Source organism: Catharus ustulatus, chromosome 15 (assembly GCF_009819885.2).
Source record: "Catharus ustulatus isolate bCatUst1 chromosome 15, bCatUst1.pri.v2, whole genome shotgun sequence".
In the NCBI taxonomy this organism is placed as follows: domain Eukaryota; kingdom Metazoa; phylum Chordata; class Aves; order Passeriformes; family Turdidae; genus Catharus; species Catharus ustulatus.
In genome coordinates this window covers 19,297,628-19,315,056 of record NC_046235.1, presented here as the reverse complement: position 1 = coordinate 19,315,056, position 17,429 = coordinate 19,297,628, and the positions used below count along the sequence as shown (strand labels likewise).

The following is a 17,429-nucleotide window of genomic DNA, read 5'->3' as shown; positions in this document are numbered from 1 at the left end:
CGCTTCCGCTTCCGGTCCGCGAACCTGGGGCGTGCGGGGGGAGCGGGACCGGGCCGGGCCGGGCCGCTCCCGGCTCCTTCGGTACTCCCGGCTCTTTCGGCACTCCCGGCTCTTTCGGTACTCCCGGCTCACGCCGGCTTCGGGCCGGCTGGGGCTGCAGGGAGTGGACCAGGAGGGTGGTTAAAAAAGCTGGGAGGTGGATCCTGGGATGTAGCTTCAGGTCTTAGAAAGCTCTCTGTGCACGGGACAAAACAGGGAGCTGTTCAAATCGGTTCTGCTTCTGTTTTGTCACCTTTGCAGGCACCTTCCCACACCTGTCCCGTGCTTCTGGGAGTGGATCAGCGCTGCAATACTTGCTCGTCCTGAGAATCCACTACATAAATCACGATAAGAACGCCACTAAGCAACTTCTGTACAGTTTATTGACAAACAAATTAAAGCTATTTATTACAAAGACGTTCCTGATGTGAAGTCTATACAGTTAATCTACTTCCATGCGGCCCTTTTCTTCAATACCTCCTACATTTCATTCAGTTAGGCCATGATATGTTTTAACAGACCTGTGTGCATTCTTCCTGCTGTATGTTAGAGTTAGGTGGGCAAAAAGTAACGTGATAATTGGAACTGCCAGCTGGTGTTGGGAGGAATGGGTTAAAAGTATATGACTGCCTGTTGAGGAAGATTGTAAACATGAAGCTGGGAATAACCTTTGCTAAACCAGTGTGAACACTCTGGTGATCCTCTGGCATGAATCCAGTTTAAAAGTGCCTGTGTCTCCCCTTGTGTGCCTCTGCCAAAGGGTTGCTGTGGGGATCCCCCAGTTAGCAGGGGAAGGGAAATAAACTACTCTTTGGAGTTAAGCCACGGGTTTGTGGCTGTCCTGGCTGCTGCCCACCTGTGCTGACACTCGGGCAGTTAAACAATAGCAAGGTTAGAATGTTTGGCAAAGATAGAGTGCTTAGAAAAATGTGTTTCAAGGCCCACTGGGTTTGATGACCCTTAAATATCTCGGATTATTTCATGAACTGGTTGAAATAGCGACAAAACCATGAAGAGTGACTCTTATACCAGGAACCTGGATGAGGCAAAATCCCATCTGTGTGGAAAGAGACAAGAGGATAGGCTAAGGAATATGAATTAATAAATTTGCCTGTAATTAAAAAAAAATAATCTGGTGCATGTAAGTTGTTTGTGGCAATCAGTGAGACTACTACTCGTTTCCAACAGTTTGTCAAGAATTAATCTGGTGTCTATGCTACATGAGGCTACTTAAAAGAAATTGGGTAGATTTATCCATTTGGTTTGCATACCAAACCTCAGAGGCAAGCCTTCTAGCACATTATTCAAACAGCCCTTGTCTTCTGGAGCAAAACTGCATATGGCCCAGCGAGTCTCCCTTTACATTTATGCTGGCTGACCTTCATGTCTGTATAAAAAACCTCAGCTAAAATCTCCCTGAGTACATTCAGGTATCCTCCTCACCTGTCAACACTCTTGCTGATAGCTCTTCAGGCAAGTACTTTGTTGGATGCGTAAAAAAAATAAGGGATAGGAGGCAAGAGAGGATTTTTGAGGACAGACAAATAAATTTGAAATCCTAGAAACCTTGTTGCCAGGGGCAAAATTAATAAAGAAAGCCTCATCTATCTGGGTACAGCTACTCTGTATGTACTCAGTTGGAAGACTCATCATGATCATCAAATCTGACTCCTGGCCCTGTGCAGGACATGCCAAGGGTGCCGTGATGTGCTTTGAGAGCATTGTCCAAACATTTCTTGAACTCAGACAAGTGCTCAGCTCTGTGACCGCTGTCCTGGGGAGCCTGTTCCAGTGCTCAACCACTGTTTGGGTGAAAAACCTTTCCCAGATACCCAATCTAAACCTCCCTGACTCGGATCCATGCCTTTTCCTTGAGTCCTGTCACTGGTCATGAGAGTGAAGTGATTGGCACCTGCCCCTCCACTTCTCCTCATGTTGGAAGAATGTTGGAAGACTCCAATGAGGTCCCCTCTCAGTCTCCTCCAGAATGAACAAACCAAGTGACCTGAGCCATACCTCATAAACTTCCCCTCCAGTCCCTTCTCCATCCTTATGGCCTCCTTTGGATGATCTCCAGTAGCTTAATGTCTTCTTAACATTGTGGTGCCCCAAACTGCACACAGCACTCAAGGCGAGGCTGCACCAGTGCAGAGTAAAGCAGGACAAGCATCTCCCTCTACTGGCTGGCAATGTTTTGCTTGATGCACCCCAGGACATGGTTGGCCCTCCTGGCTGCCAGGGCCGTACTGTTGACTCAGTAGGAGCAGCTTGTACCTCACTCTTTCCTGGTAGTCTCTAAAGCACATAATGCTGATGATAAGATGCAAAGTAAACAGCCCCTGTGCTGCTGCCCTGCCATGTGCCCATCTCTTTTAAAGCAAAGAGGAGAAAATTTACAGGAGTGATTAAAATAAGAACCTACTGGCTCTGGTTCTGTGTTCCACAGCACTGAAAGGCAGTGAAGGTGCCAGCAGAGTGAGACCACTGATCTTTGTGGCCTAATGTGGCTTTAAGTCCTCTATCTCATGGCTTGAATGAAGTCTAGTCCATTTCCCTACAGAAAGCAGCTGCAGGACTGCTGCTGAAACAAGGGGAAATAATTTAATCCATGTTCTTTAACTTGATTGCTTTAATACCTCTTTAAGTACCTTCCCAGCCTACAGGAAAGTAAAATCTTTGGTTTGGTTCCTGTCCTGATTTTGGCACGGATCAGTGGGAGGAGGCATGGCCAATATCCTAATATTATTTGATACCACCTCACATCATTACTGGAGGCAGAGAAAGGAACTTTCACTTCTGAGGAGAAGGGGTTCCTTCTGGTGGGGGAAAGCATGGTTGGGAAGAGCCAGTCAGTATTGCTGGACTTTCCATGCAAATAATTTCTTTGTCTTATACTTTTGTTATTAATATTGTTGCTGTTACTGTTCCTTATCTCATTCCTGTTTCTTATCTCCACCCGTGATCTTTGCTTTTTGTTCTTCCAATTGAAGAAAGATGGAGAAGCAAGCAGTGCAGTTTTAGTGGGAGAACTAAATTGGGAAATACTCTTCCAAAACCATGACAGTTCCATTATTTTTCTGACTACACTGAACAGCTACAACCCCTAAGGCCTGGGTCTGTCTTGCCACTGCCAGATCCACTGTCCTGCATGCTAATTAAGCTTTGCTTGGGACAAGAAGAGACATCTGCAATAGAGAGAGACAAGGAGAGACAATATGCATCATGGATATACCTGGGTCAAAAAAATGGGCTTACAGTGCATCACTTAAATGTCTTTGACTCAAAATATAGTGGAATGCACTATTAAAACTATTTACTTTTTCTGCATTCTTGCCTCTGAAAAAATGTAGACTTAAGGTAGCAGAGCAGCACTGTTCTAAGGTACTTCTCCTTTCTTCTCTTGAAAAAGTATTTTTGTTTTCCTTTTACAAATAATTTTTCTTCTGAGTTGCTCATGCCTTAAATTGCTTCTGTCATCCAAGCATGTGCACACTAACCACTGCCTTAACTAGCTGGTAGAGGGGTCTCTGATCCAACTTCTTTGTGCTAGTCAGTACAGATTCAAATATGTCCATAGATAACCCATTTTAGCACTGCACCAACTTTTTAGTGAAAAAGTTTTTCATAGCACCCAGCCTGAACAACCCGAGATGAAATTTATGGCCATCATCATATCTTGTATACCTGCCATTTGGGTTTATCGCCTTTGCAGTTCACCTTTAAATAGCTGTATGGTGGTACAAGATCATCTCTAATTCCTCTTTGCCAAGAAAACAAGCCCAGGTGTGATAATCCATTTGTAGGTCATGTGCTACTATCTCGGTAGCCCTCCACTGGACCCTCCCTAGTTCCTCCGTATCCCTCTTAAACTTCAGGGGCAGGAAACTGCTCACAGCAGTCCAGGTGTGGCCACACCACTGCTAAGTAGACATGAATAACTTCTTTCAGTCTCTGGCCATGTTCTTCTTAATACAGTGTGGTGTGGGGGTTGTTTTATTCACAATCACATCTTACTGGTATCCATGGCAACTCCCAGGTCCTTCCAACAGGAATGCTTCTCATTCACTCAGTCTTCAGTCACGAAAGATGCATGGGGTCACTGTGCCCTGTTTCAGAACTTGACTCTCCTTCCTAAATGTCATAAAGCACCTGATGACCTAGTTCTTTCATTTCTCAAAGTCCCTCTGGATTGAAGCTATGTTGTTCAGCATGTCCACTGCTTACCCCGAATTTTTATCATCATAAATTTATTAGTTCCTTTTTCCTGTAGAATGACTTGAAATTATTCTCACCAAAGATATAGTCTACCCATTGAGCTGTATTACTGTACTTAACCAGACAGACCCCTAAACACTTCTCACCTTCCTACTGTGAACCACACTGAGGCTAAAATACAAGAGCAGCTTTGAAATCTTTATTTATAGGAACAAAGGAATAAAGCCAGAAGTGGCCAAGTATCTCAGGAACTGAAGCACAAAACTATGGGTAGCTGCTATGGACGTCAAACCCCTGAACCTTCTTTGGCAATGAGCAGCCAGAGCTGTTTAGGGCACTAGCACTCATGCTAGGGAATGGAGGAGGTTTTTATTTGGTTTTCCATAAATACAGACATCAACTTCTGCTGGGTTGTTTGCATTAGGTTAATATTTCTGTAGTGTACAGGTGTTACTATTAGCTGTAAAAGTCTGTTGTCTTTCTCTAACCCTGTAAAAAGCAGAGTGTGGTGCTGTAAATATTAACCCAGGCAGAGAAGTGTTTGCTCAGCCCTCCTCTGTGTTACCTCCCTCAGTAGCTCTCTGACAGTACTCCGGACAAATGGCCAAGACTCAGCACCTTTTGCACTTCTCAGTAATGTGCTCTGGTTTTGACTCAAGAAGGGTTGTAGTGGTCAAATCCTGAAAAAAAGCAGCAGAAGCACCAGCGTGCTGTAATCTTCATAAGGTAAATACTATATAAAATAAGGTATGACTAAGTAACTCAGCACCTACAGCAAACAAAATACTTCCTTGGTCAAACCCACTATTCCCTGGCTGTGGCAGTCATGAAATGTCTAGCATATCACTGAACTGCTACTTGTTTTAATATGATGATAGACAGTAATTTCCATGCAGAAGAATTCTCTCACAGCAGTTCCCTGCAGTAAGCAGGAGAACTAATCTTTCTTAACTCAAAAAGAGGAGGGCACCACTGAATTAAATTGTGAATACTTAATGTAATTGCAAATTACCCTTTATGTTGGGGTTTTCAGACAGATGGGGTAGGTTTGTCTATTTATGCAAACAATTGACTTACAAAACATTTGCCTCATTTTCACATACTAATGTTTGACATGCATGTGTTGGGCTGTAACTTCTTCACACTGATTAATTTGATCTTAGGATGCAAATTAAAATGAAGTATCTGCTTGAAAGAAGCACAGCTGCCTAAATGTCATGTGGGCTCTCAGAAATGCCATCTTTCGTGTGGGTGCAGACAAGAAGCTCAATCAAGACAGAGGCAGCAACAGGTGAGAAATTGAAATAACAGCCTTCACAACAAAGCCAAAAGGAAGAAGCCACAAGCTCAGTCATCCCTTCCACAGACCCAAGAATCACTTGGGGAATCTACAGAGTCAGGCTCTGTATCCTCCAAGAACACTCCCTCCAGAGTGGAGACCCTTCTAAGTTGGAGATTCACTGTCCTTTACCCAAGTACGCCCCCGAGGGCGCGCAGTTACAGCTCTGCTCTCGTTACTGAGGTGTGCTACGAATCACAAAGCAAACGCCTCGCTCAGCCCCTTCCAAAACGCCCCTTTTGAAGCGTCCGTGCACTGCCCGGTAGCCCTGGGGACAGCGGCCGCTGGATGACCCCCGCCACCCGGCCCACGTCGCACCAGCCCGACGGCTGCTCCGCTTCCCCGCGGCCTCCACGGGCGGGTCCCGGGCCAGCGGTGGGCCGGGCCGAGCCGAGCCGGGCCGGGCCGGGCCGGGCCGGGGGCGGCGCTCGCCGCGCGCACCTCGACGGGGCGGGCCGGGCTCGGCGGCACCGAGGCGGGGCTGCGCGCAGCATGCGAGCTGCAGCCCTGGCGCTCGGAGCCACCGACCGCCAGCATGGGGCCGGCGCTGCTCCTGGTGCTGCTTCTCTCCCGAGCCGGTAACAGCGCCCGGGGCGCGGGGCGGGCGGGGCGGGGCAGGGCAGGGCAGGGCAGGGCAGGGCGGCACGACCCCGTCCCTCTCCCGGCGGGCAGACAGCGGCATCGCCCGCACCCCGGGCCCGCCGCGGGGCGGCCGTGGCGTGCAGGGGCCGCGCCGGGGTCGCTGGGGTTGAGCGCTGCTCCCCCGGTACCGGGCGGGCGCGGAGCGCGTCCCGAGCGCGGCGCTCGCAGCCGCTGCCTCGGGCGCAGGCGGCGGGTGGGAATTGGCGACTCAAACCGGGAAAGGCGGCAGCTGCTTTGGCCCGAATGGAGAGTCTCCGGTGTGATTGTGGCCAGACTGGAGGGACGCTCTGGGGAGACGACCGTCTGCCCTGGAGGCAAGGCGTGAGGAGGCGAGAGGAGATGCCGGGAGCCGATCCCCGAGTGCGGCCGGACCGGCACAACGCGGGGATTCGTTCTCCGGGGCTGGTCCCAGCTGCGTCGCGCTCTCGCTGGCTTCGCCCAGAGCAGTTTTTCATCACTAACCCCCATGCATTCGCCCTCTTGAATGCTTAAGGCCCATAGTTTTTTGAGACTAGGCTCAGGTTGCCAAGACCAATCCAAGGAACTCCTGCAGAGATGCAGCTGATTGTTCTATTCTGCCTTCTACTACTGCAAAATTATAAGAGCTGAGGATTGAAGTTATTCCTTTTTCTAGTTCATCTCTTATTCAGGCTTCAAGGCTGATGTGACTAGGAATAAGGAAATTAGAAACTGCTCTGAAGCATTCCTAATTTCTGTCTAGGAGTGCTTTGCACCCAGAAAAAACTGAAGCTTTTTGACTGCTAAAAGATTGGTCGCTGCACTTAGACCACAGTAGGAACTGGTAGCCACATGATTGCAAAAGATTTCCCACAATTTGCCATATCCAAATGTCAATGCTTCTTTGGTAACTGTGTTTAATAAAGGAAGAGTTCCCTTTTGTAACTATTGTCTCTTTAAATAGCGTGGTGCACCAGGGCCAACAAGATAGACATACCTATATGACAAGACATTGAAAAGGGAGAATAAAGGTTTATTTTAGTACCTGATTTTTTTTCCTAAGGTATAAATAATCATAATGTGTTAATTGGTTATTACCTTTTAACTTTTTTCTTTTTTTTAACTACAGATGTAATTCCCATGCACATACATCTTTAACATGTTCTGCAGCCTAGACCACAGATCTAGGAAAGAATTAGCTTTCTCATTCTTTCATATTTTTACTGGACTACTAAGACAAGATTTTGAAAAAATTAAATGACTTGCCAAATTTCAGGGCTTGCAACAATGCACAGCTAGTAAATGATGTCTATAGAAGAGGACTGTTTTAAAGCTGAGGTTTAGAGCAGCTTCACCTGAACCCACTGAATGCTGGATACAAAGCATTCCTGATGAGAGATTTTTCAGGGAGTTTGAAAAGTCATAAGTCTCTACGTAAGTGCCAGGTGAACTACAAAGTACAGTAAGTTGTTAGAAGAACAAAGAAACTTGTACAAGTGAGACGAGGTACCTAGATAATATGACTGGGCTGTAGGGAAAGTAGAAACTTTGAGAAGCAGGCTGGCATGCGTTCTACTGCTTACAGCAAATAAACGGATGAAGCTAGCAAAAATGAAGTGAGAGAACAAATTACACAGGGAAGATGGTACGCTGGGCAATATGAGTTGTACCAAGATTTCCCCCTAATTTATAGTGATGGCAGACTGAAAGAGTACTACTGCACCTGCTGAACAAGAGAATGATAGGTAATATGGTGTAGCCAAAGAACACTAAAGGTAGATGCAAGGCTCAGCACAGTCATTTCTTAAAGCCAGCCAAGAAGAAACATATCAGCCTATATATAAATTTTGTTAGGAAACTGTCTTGTTTCAGGATTCATTGTACTTGTACCATAAGCATAGATTCATATACTGCAGAAATGAAGAAAGATTACAGACTGATTTCACCTACCCGTGACAACATAATCATAAAATTATAGAAAGACTTGGGCAGGAAGGGACCTTACATATCATCTTGATCTACACCCCTGCCACGGGCAGGGACACCTTCCACTAGACCAGGTTGCCCCATGTCCCATCCAACCTGGCCTTGGACACTTCCAGGGATGGGGCAGCCATAGCTGCTCTGGGCAACCTGTGCCCTTACCAACCTCTGAGTAAAGAACTTCTTCTTAACATCTCATCTAAATCTTGCCTTTTTATTTTAAAACTGTTCCCCATTGTCCTATCACTATCTGCCTATATAAAAAGTTGCTATACCTCCTTTTTTATAAGTCCCCTTTAAGTACTGGAAGGGGGTCCATTGGGGGTCTCCCTGGAGCCCTCTCCAGGCTGAATAACACCAGCTCTTTCAACCTGTCTCATAGTGGGAGGTGCTCCAGCCCTCAGAGCCTCTTTGGGCCTGCTCTGGACCCATGCCAACAGGTTACTGTCCTTCCTGAGGAAGGGCTGGATGCAGCACTGCAGGTGGGGTCTCATGAGGGCAGAACCTACTCCCTTGATCTGTTGACCATGCTGATTTTGATGCAGCTCAGGAGATAATTGCTTTTCGGGCTGCAAGTGCACATGAGCAGCTCACCTCTGAGAACCCCCAAGTCCTTCTCTGGAGGGCTGCTCTCCATTGGTCCACCTCTCAGTCTGGACTTAGGTCTGGATTGCTCTGACCCAGGTGCAGCACCTGTACTTAGATTTGTTGAACTTCATGAGATTCTTATCGGCCAAGCCTTCATCTGCATTTTTGGCAGGGATTTTGGGGACTGGGTTCTATGTACTTTAATTGACTGCATATCAGCCCTTCTAATATGAAGCTACTTGCATCCTTTGTTAAGGGCTCATTTTATTATGCAAAGAATACATATTCTTAAGTCTTCAGGCTCATTAAAGAAGTTGTTTTTATACTCCATAAAGGGTTTTCTCAATACATCTCTTAATGACTAGCATATACTTTAGTAGTTGCAGCAGCACTGACTCACAGTACACAGTATGGTGTTACTATGTGCTTATTGCACTGTGGTTTTCAGTGCTCAGATAAAAGAGCTTCTTCAAAGCAGGCCTCAGCAACCCAAACATTTCACAGGGATTTACTAGTCCCTAAAATACACAGCAATCCTGATTCTGACCAAGTTGAACAAAATTATTTTGGAGGCTTTTATTTAACCTTTTGTTCCCTCTTTCATTTGTACTCATCCTTTTCTTTTCTAAATGGAGACAGCTCTTGTTCCTTAACTACTCCACATGGAAGATCTCAACAACTTTTGTTTCTTGCAAGGAATCCTTGTTGAAGAGAGGATCCCTGCAGGACAATGACACGGTGCTTGTGTGGCATTCACCTTGACTGGGGCCCTAACAGTCTTTTCTCTACCTGTTCAGGGGACCTCATGGCTCTGCCCAGCAGTGACTGTGTCATGGCAGAGCAGCTGTGCCTCTCCGATTCCAGCTGCAATGCCACATACAGGACCCTGGAAAACTGTGCCCTGGCCAAGACTCGCCTCCTTTCACTGGATCATGATAGCAGGGTCAGATGCCTGAATGCAGAGCTTGACCTCGGGAACAGCTCTTTGCTGCACTGCAGGTGTCACCGGCGCATGAAGAGACAGGAGCACTGCTTACGCATTTTCTGGACCGTTCACTCCAGCATGACAGATGGTGAGATGAAGTAAAATATGTTTACAAGCTACTAGTAAGGCTTATCCCCACCCCCTAGCTGAAAACAACTGTGAAAGTCCACTTCCCAGCACTGTAGGTAATTGCTCTGGAACCATATCTCCTAGTAAAGAGCATTCATTACTGCTCTGTTTGATAAGCAGTAAAAACTGATCTGGTATGGGACTAGCCCTTCAAATACACCAGCAACCCTAAGAGAAAAAGACAGCTACACTGAGATAGTTAGATTTAGTGCTGTGAAAAATACCTCAAAGTCCTGTATGTCCACCACTGAAAGAATATGTGAATATGACACATATTGCCATGGCATCTCTAAGTGTTCTTCTGCTTTCTTTTGTGGGATGCTTCTACTTGACCTCCCACTAGAGCCTACCTATGCTCTCAGCTCCTCACACTTACTGAAGCTGAAAAATGCAAATGACAACATAGACCAAATTCCAGCTGGACAAAATGTAATTAGGGTTGTACACAGTAATAGCTTTGCATTTCCAGAAGAACCATTCTTGGCATTTGGCTTTGACTGAGACAGAGCATTTCTGAACTCCAGCCTGAGGAAAGAACCAGGCATAAATAAGAAAATTATCCATTCAAGAATAAACAAACAAACAAACAAACAAATAAATAAAGCTGGTCACAAAGCATTTCTCCCACAGCATTAAATATCTTGTACCTTGCCTAGGTTATTTCAATTTGGAGACTTCTCCGTATGAGAATCCAGCAAATGAAGAACACTGGAAGACGGATTATAATAAACTGGCAGCTCTGGTATCAGGTAAGAATTCTAATGGTTACATGATATAACACTGCCCTCTCTTTTCATGGGTTGAAGATTATTTGAAGAACAATTTGGGGTAATGGCCCCTTTAATCAGAGGAATGCCTGTTCTGGCTACTAGCCTCAATTTGTCACTCCTACCAAGTGTAAATATCGCCACAGATCCAGGCCCATTAAACCAGTAATAACCCACAAGGATCCATTTTCTGAAACAAGCACCCTACTATGAACCAATAAAAACATACTCTTGTGTAACTAGTATAATTACAGTGTCATGCCGCAGGCACATAGAAGGACTGGTTTGTTCTTTTTGATTTTTTGAATCTGACCATCAAAGAAGGAGTACTCCTGCTTTTATACACAATCTCATCTGGAGACTTGCTTCATGGTTTTTGAGTTTCTTCTGTCTTTATAGGCTCACAGTTAGCAGGAGATGCAACAAATCCATGTCTGAGAGCAACACACGTCTGTAATCTGAGCAAGAAGTGTTTTCGTCTGCGCACAGACTACGCCTCCATCTGCACCAAGGGAGCAGGAAGTGAGGATGTGTGTGACCGGCGCAAGTGCCACAGAGGGCTAAGGAATTTCTTTGAGAAAGTTCCTGAGGATTTCACCAAAAGGATCCTGTTCTGTCCATGTCAAGATGAATTTTGTGGAGAAAGACGCCGTAAAACCATTGTTCCTGATTGTTCCTTCCAGTATAACACCAAACCAAATTGCCTCTGGCTTCTGGACTCCTGCTTAGAAGACCATATCTGCAAGTAGGTCAGGCAGCAGAGGATGTTATCCAAGAGAACAACATCAACACTTATGGTCTCATTTTCCTTCCCACAGATCCCGACTGGCTGACTTCCAACAAAATTGTCAACCTGTAGAGATGTCTCCAGATGGCTGCTCTCTGCACAACCATGCTGCATGCCTGCAGGCTTACATGGGGATGATTGGTAAGTGATATCCACAGGAACATACAGAGTAGACACTTTCAGGCCACAAACTTGCAGGCACTCTCTGATGCTGTGAAGGACCATCCTGGTCTCCTGCAGGAAGTAGCACTCAGTATACTGGTGAATATGCCTTACAAATTGATGCTAGTGCTCTCCCTTGCCTCAGAGGTAAATGCAGTCTAAAAAGAGCTCTTCTGTGGCATTTTTTGCTGTACTTTGCCCCATCCTTGCCTGAGATTTCTGGAAGCCTCTCTGCATCATGGATCGGTGCAAAGCACTTTAAGTGCCTCATCAACAGCAGCTTGTGTGAACTTAGTCACTGTCATTCCTAACGAGGGAGTTACATCCCATCACAGCAGTGATTAACATGGCATTCCATCACTGCCTGACTTTTAAACTCCTGATGGCTTGTTAGTATTGTGCACCGGGCCAGCCAGAACATAGGACTACCAGCTGTTGGAAGGAAGGTCATCTTTGGTTTTAGTTATTTACTATTTATCAATCTACTAAAACGTTTTCGGAGTGGCTCAAAAGAGGACGTAAAGAGCAGCAGTACCTCAGAAGCTGTAAAGCTCGACTATACCTTCCATTTTCAGATGGCTCTGCTGGTTTTGTGCTAGATGAACACTGCCTGAGTGGCACACTACACGTGTGCAGTATTTGTTTGCCAAAAGGTACCTGGCTACACAGTGTTGCCAGCTACACAAGAAACAAGAGTACCTTTTGCTGCCATATGTTAGAACCACAGCTCAGCCCACGCAAGTCCTTCACAATTTAATGCTTGCAGCATTAAATTGCTTTGCCCCCATCAGTCTGCACTGAGCTCTGCAGGTACAGTTCTCAACATTGCTTCTGCTGTGTACACCTCACAATTTAATGCTTACACCAGTTTCAGTTCTCAATACATCTCAGAGTGCTTGAGTCAGGGGTAGCAATCTCAACACTTTCTCACAGCTCAGCAGACTTCAGGTAGGTTCATCAAGCCTGGGCCACCTAGCTGGCACTCCTGATCTTGCCTGGGTAACATGTTTATCACAGTGGAAGGCTTCTGCCTCCAGGGCAGCATTTCCTTTAGTATAACATGATTCATAATACTTCTTTAATCTGTGGGGTTTGGGACAGGCACACCCATGACACCCAACTATGTCAGTAACTCCAGTGTGGAGGTCTCCCTGTGGTGTACATGTGAGAACAGCGGCAACCAGAAGGAGAAGTGTGACCAGATACTCGGCATGTTTGAGAGCAACAAATGCCTTGGTAAGCATCAGTCACATCACAGACAAACAGCTCAGCAGAGAGCAATTTAAATCCTGTGGTTTTAAGATCCTGTGTTGCACTGCTCTTGTGTATACTTCTATCTTCTTCTGCAATGTCTCCATGATCTCCTCTGCAACCTATGGGACCAGCCTGGATCTGCTCTACAAACTGTTTCTGTACCTTTTGGCAACATTTCTCTTCATCTCAAACACCCTTGAAGCTATTTCCAAACATCATTCAAATGAAGGACACTGCAAAAACATCACCAAGGGGAGGCCAGACATGCTGTATCCATAGGTTGCTGAGTAACCACATCTGTGCACCAGGATTATGGGTGAGGATTCCCCTTGTCCTCTGTTTCGTACTCATCCCTGGCCCTCATTTACTCAGTCAAGATAAGTAGCTCCTGACGCAGCCTGTTACTAGATTCAACATAGCAGTTGCAAAAGTCCTGTTACATCCAACTGTGTAATCCCAAGTCTGTATTTCTTTTACCTCAGTAGCATTTTAGCAACATACCTTAATGAGATTTAAATATTTCATGTATGTAAAAGCTTTAAAAGGATATAAAACAGCATAATTACATAAGTGATTAATATTTAAACCTACCTCCTGCAGTATATAAAAGGCCAGCACTATAGACACAGCTACAATTTAATCATCTCATCCGAGATACTACAAACCTGCCCCTTACAAAATAGAGTTGAGAAAATCACAGAGGGACCCAAAAGTCTTCAAGTACAGTTCAAATTGTTTTTGCAGTCTGCTCAATCTCACAAGTAAACCCACAAACTGACAGGCCATTCACGAAACAGAGAATACATATTTTCTAAATCAAGGCCATACAGCCTGTGAGTGCCTTTCCTAAAATAGCTTCTGTAGACTTCTGTTCACTAGATTCCAAGCACAGTAAGACACTCACTTTACTTCTGTTTGCAGAAAATACCATTTGGTCTCAAATGCACCTGAAGCAGAGAGCTCTAGAAAGACAGGAAGACTTACTTTATTCATCTTCCCTAAGCTTCCAAGGAGACAGTGCCAGCACATCTCTCTCTTCAGCAATGTCCCAGGTACGCAATGCTGTGTTGCCTTCACAAAGCAGCAAGTCAAGTAGCCTAGAGACAGTAGTTGAAAAACCTTGGATCTGGAAATACATGACTTTGGACATCAAACCAAGGGATGCCATGTGCATGCAGAACACTGGACTACTCTACCTTAAGTTGCTCCTTCCACAGACAAGCAGAAATAGGAGGCAGTATGTCTGGCCATAGGAGTTTCAATAGTCTCACATCAGTGCTCAGAACTAGAGGTTCTGCAGCCAGAAGTCTGAGCATAAATGTGTCTAACTGAGATTCATCCCTCCTTTTTATTTCCTAGGTGGCTGAAGGGAAGACACAGCGAGACAGCTCCAAACAGAGCAGTATGCCTGTGGCCTCCTCTGTATATTCTGGAGCTGCTACTTCCTGGCCTTCTCTGGCTCTGTTCCTGCCCCTGTTGCTGAGCCCACATTAATGTGGCATAAATGGAATCTTTCTTTCCCATATTATTAATATTATTCCATATCCAGGCATGTCCCAATACAGATTTACCTTTGGGAAACAGAAGGCTTTCAGACAAGAGGAACCGCCTTAACCCAGAATGGCAATCACTGGAAACCTCCCACGTACTCGCACCCCGCTTTCCCCCTGTCAGTTTGTGCTGAGCTCTGCAGGTACAGTTCTCACCACTGCTTCTGCTGTATACACATTCTGAGTAACAGGCTAATGTTTCAGCTTAATAGGTTCAATCAAAGGTCTGATTTCTTTCAGAACTTGTGCAGGGTTTGGTTTCTGATGTCCTGACAGTGTCTCCAACCACCCCACCATCTAGAGCTCCTCCTCAGGCATACAATCATTGAATGGTTTGGGTTTGAAGGGACCTTACAAAATCATTTAGCTCCAACCCTATGCTATGGGCAGGGACCACCTTCCACTGGACCAGGTTGCTGCAAACCCCATTCAACCTGCCCTTGAAGAGATGGGGCAAGCACAGCTTCTCTGGACAATCTATGCCAGTGCCTCACCACCCTCATAGGGAATAATTTTTTCCTAAGATTCGATCTAAACATACCCTCTTTCAGTTTAAGATTGTTGTTCCATATCCTGTCCCTAGATGCCCTGGTCAAAAGTATCTCTTTGTGCTTATCATCACCCTGATGTACTGAAAAGCCACAACGAGGTCTCCACAGAGCCTTCTCTTCTCCAGGCCAATCCCCCTCAACTGTCTCAGCCTTTCTTTATAGGAGGGGAGTTCCAGCCCTCTCATAATTTTCATGGCCTTGAACAGGTTCCATGTCAGTCATGTACTGGGCAGCCCAGAGTTGAAGGCTGAACTCCACGTGGGGAGGTGGGGTGGGGCAGAGGGGAAGAATCACCTCTCAGCCTGCTGGCCATGCTTCTTTTTATGTAGCCCAGGCTGCAGGATGGCTTTCTGGGCTGCAAGTCTAGTTTTCCACCTAGCCATGTATCCAGGTCCTTTCCTGCAGGGCTGCTCTCAATCCATTCACCCCCCCAGTCTGTACTGATACTGGGGGTTGTCCCAAACCAGGTGTGGGACCTTGTACTTGGACTTGTTCCTCTTAATGAGTTTTGTTGGTATCCACTTCCCAAGCCTATGAAGGCATAGAGTAGAACTTATTATCCTAAAGACTAGAAGTCTGTTCTTCAGGCTGGGTTGCAAATAAAGCTCAATAAACATACACGTGAAGTCCCTAGTAAACACCATCTCTGGATTACTTTCAGTTCCCTTTTCAAATCCATTCTTTTAAGTGTATGAAAAATACCAGTCCAGATCAAGAAGACTATACTAGTGTTTATGCTCCATTGTGTTTTGTCCCTTCAACATATACATAATCCATTATTGCAGCTAGTGACACACTTGGGCTCTGTTCAAGATGAACAACTTCACCTTGAAGTGCTCAACTTCAGTAGATTTAGGCTTATTTCCATAACTCATAGAGAATGCATTTGGCTCCTTGAAGGTACATTGACCACAACCCTGGGACATTCAGTTGCAAAAATGTCCTTCTACCTGTCCACATATACAAGTTACCAGTGTTCCCTTCCAGCCACCTGCCCCATCTTCCTTCTCTGCCACGCACTATTTCATGACCTGTTTATTCTGAATGTAAATGTGTGCACTGTGTAACTGCTGTTAGTTTGTACTGCGTTTTGTCTGTTAAAATGTGGTGTTAAGTGAATATTGATTTCTGAGCATAGGTTAACAGTCTACAATCAATTGTGTGCAAGAGTTGCCTCATCAGCCAGACTACATTTTCAAACAGCCAGAAACTCAGCTCAAAACAGCTCCTCCATGCACACATGTAGAGCCCATTGCTCATCCTGAGAGGCAACAGATATGAACAGTACTATACACATCCAGACAAGACTGCAATCCTGATCAGAAGCAGAGTAGCTGAGTATTTCTTTTTTTCCTGTGTTTTATCTGTTGCCTGGGAAGTACCAGCTAGGTAATATGCTGTGGTTCCCAGTCACTGTCAGACACCTTATTACAGAATCTTACATTGTTGTGTGTATCAAAGTAATTATCCTTCTGCAGTGGTAATATTTCCAATTCCAGACTTCTCTTTATTTCCTGGGCAGGTAGAGCAAAGAAATCATGCATGCAGCAGCATCGTCTCCTCTGTCACACAGAGAAGCAATGTATTATTTACATGCAATAGGAATGAATATGTCTTCTTAATAAACAGAAGTAATAATGCTGGTATTTCTCATTACCTACTGAAATATGGCTGTTTGGAGCAAGAGACATGTTTCCACATGTTTACCACATTAGTTAATAAAAACAGAGTCCATGTAACCCTAATATAGTATCTACATTAGGTGATCCTCCATATGGTGGGACTTAGAAATGTGTCAAGTCTCTTGACTGTAACGTAGCAGCTTCTGTCATCTTAGGAAGTTAATGGAGAGTGACAGGGAAGAAGAAAATGTTATTCTTTCCACTATTCCACACAACAGAGAGAATAGTTGTGAGAATAATGGAGTAGATTTCTGAGTGATTTGTACCACACACACTGGTACACAATGTACTTCATTGATCTTCCACTCATCTGCGCTGTGATCTTTCCTCTTTCCCAAATTTAGTGCCGTAAGACAGATTGATATGGAAAAGGGGATGAGCATTTTCTTGTTCATGTTTAGGGCACTAAATCCCTACTGAGAAGGTTATTGATTGCAATTACAGTCTTCTGTCATATCCTGGATTGTACAGGAAATGCTTGGCACTTGGACAAATCATGCTCTAGACTGAAACTGAAGCAAAACATGTCAGTTTGTAGGTTTTTTTTTTCCAAGTGTCCTGTGTCCCTTTTTCATGCACCTTTATATACACAGCTGCCTCTTAGCTTGTTCATCAATAACTGCAAGTAAAATTAACTTCTAACTACTTCTTGATTCATAGGTACTTACACTGTTGTGAGTACAAGCCCATTTTCACTTAGACTTTTCTAACACCTGATCTCCAAATATCACAGTTTTTCAACTACACATGCATACACAACTTAACTGCTACTAGAAATATCATGCCAGTATCACTATC

General features: G+C 45.1%; 1 protein-coding gene and 1 long non-coding RNA gene across 2 annotated transcripts; both read left to right on the top strand.

Annotated features, from left to right (window-relative positions):
- The first annotated feature begins 4 nt into the window (after window positions 1–4).
- LOC117003288 lies at window positions 5–465 on the top strand. Its single transcript, XR_004419492.1, has 2 exons — window positions 5–117; window positions 301–465. It is a non-coding gene; the product is annotated as an uncharacterized LOC117003288 (long non-coding RNA).
- A 5,604-nt stretch (window positions 466–6,069) lies between these two features.
- On the top strand, window positions 6,070–16,595 carry GFRA3 (GDNF family receptor alpha 3). The gene is made up of 8 exons (XM_033073470.1): window positions 6,070–6,171; window positions 9,562–9,837; window positions 10,535–10,627; window positions 11,045–11,390; window positions 11,464–11,573; window positions 12,696–12,830; window positions 13,770–13,900; window positions 14,208–16,595. Exons 1-8 carry the CDS (start codon window positions 6,129–6,131, stop codon window positions 14,340–14,342), a joined length of 1,269 nt encoding a protein of 422 aa, XP_032929361.1. The 5' UTR covers window positions 6,070–6,128; the 3' UTR covers window positions 14,343–16,595.
- Window positions 16,596–17,429: the final 834 nt, after the last annotated feature.

Excerpts from the sequence above, each read along its gene's own strand:
- GFRA3 (XM_033073470.1), top strand. The coding sequence starts at position 6,129 with ATGGGGCCGGCGCTGCTCCTGGTGCTGCTTCTCTCCCGAGCCG. Across the intron at positions 6,172-9,561 it reads GCTGCTTCTCTCCCGAGCCG|GGGACCTCATGGCTCTGCCC; the intron begins GTAACAGCGCCC and ends CTACCTGTTCAG. Across the intron at positions 13,901-14,207 it reads TCTCTTCAGCAATGTCCCAG|GTGGCTGAAGGGAAGACACA; the intron begins GTACGCAATGCT and ends TTTATTTCCTAG.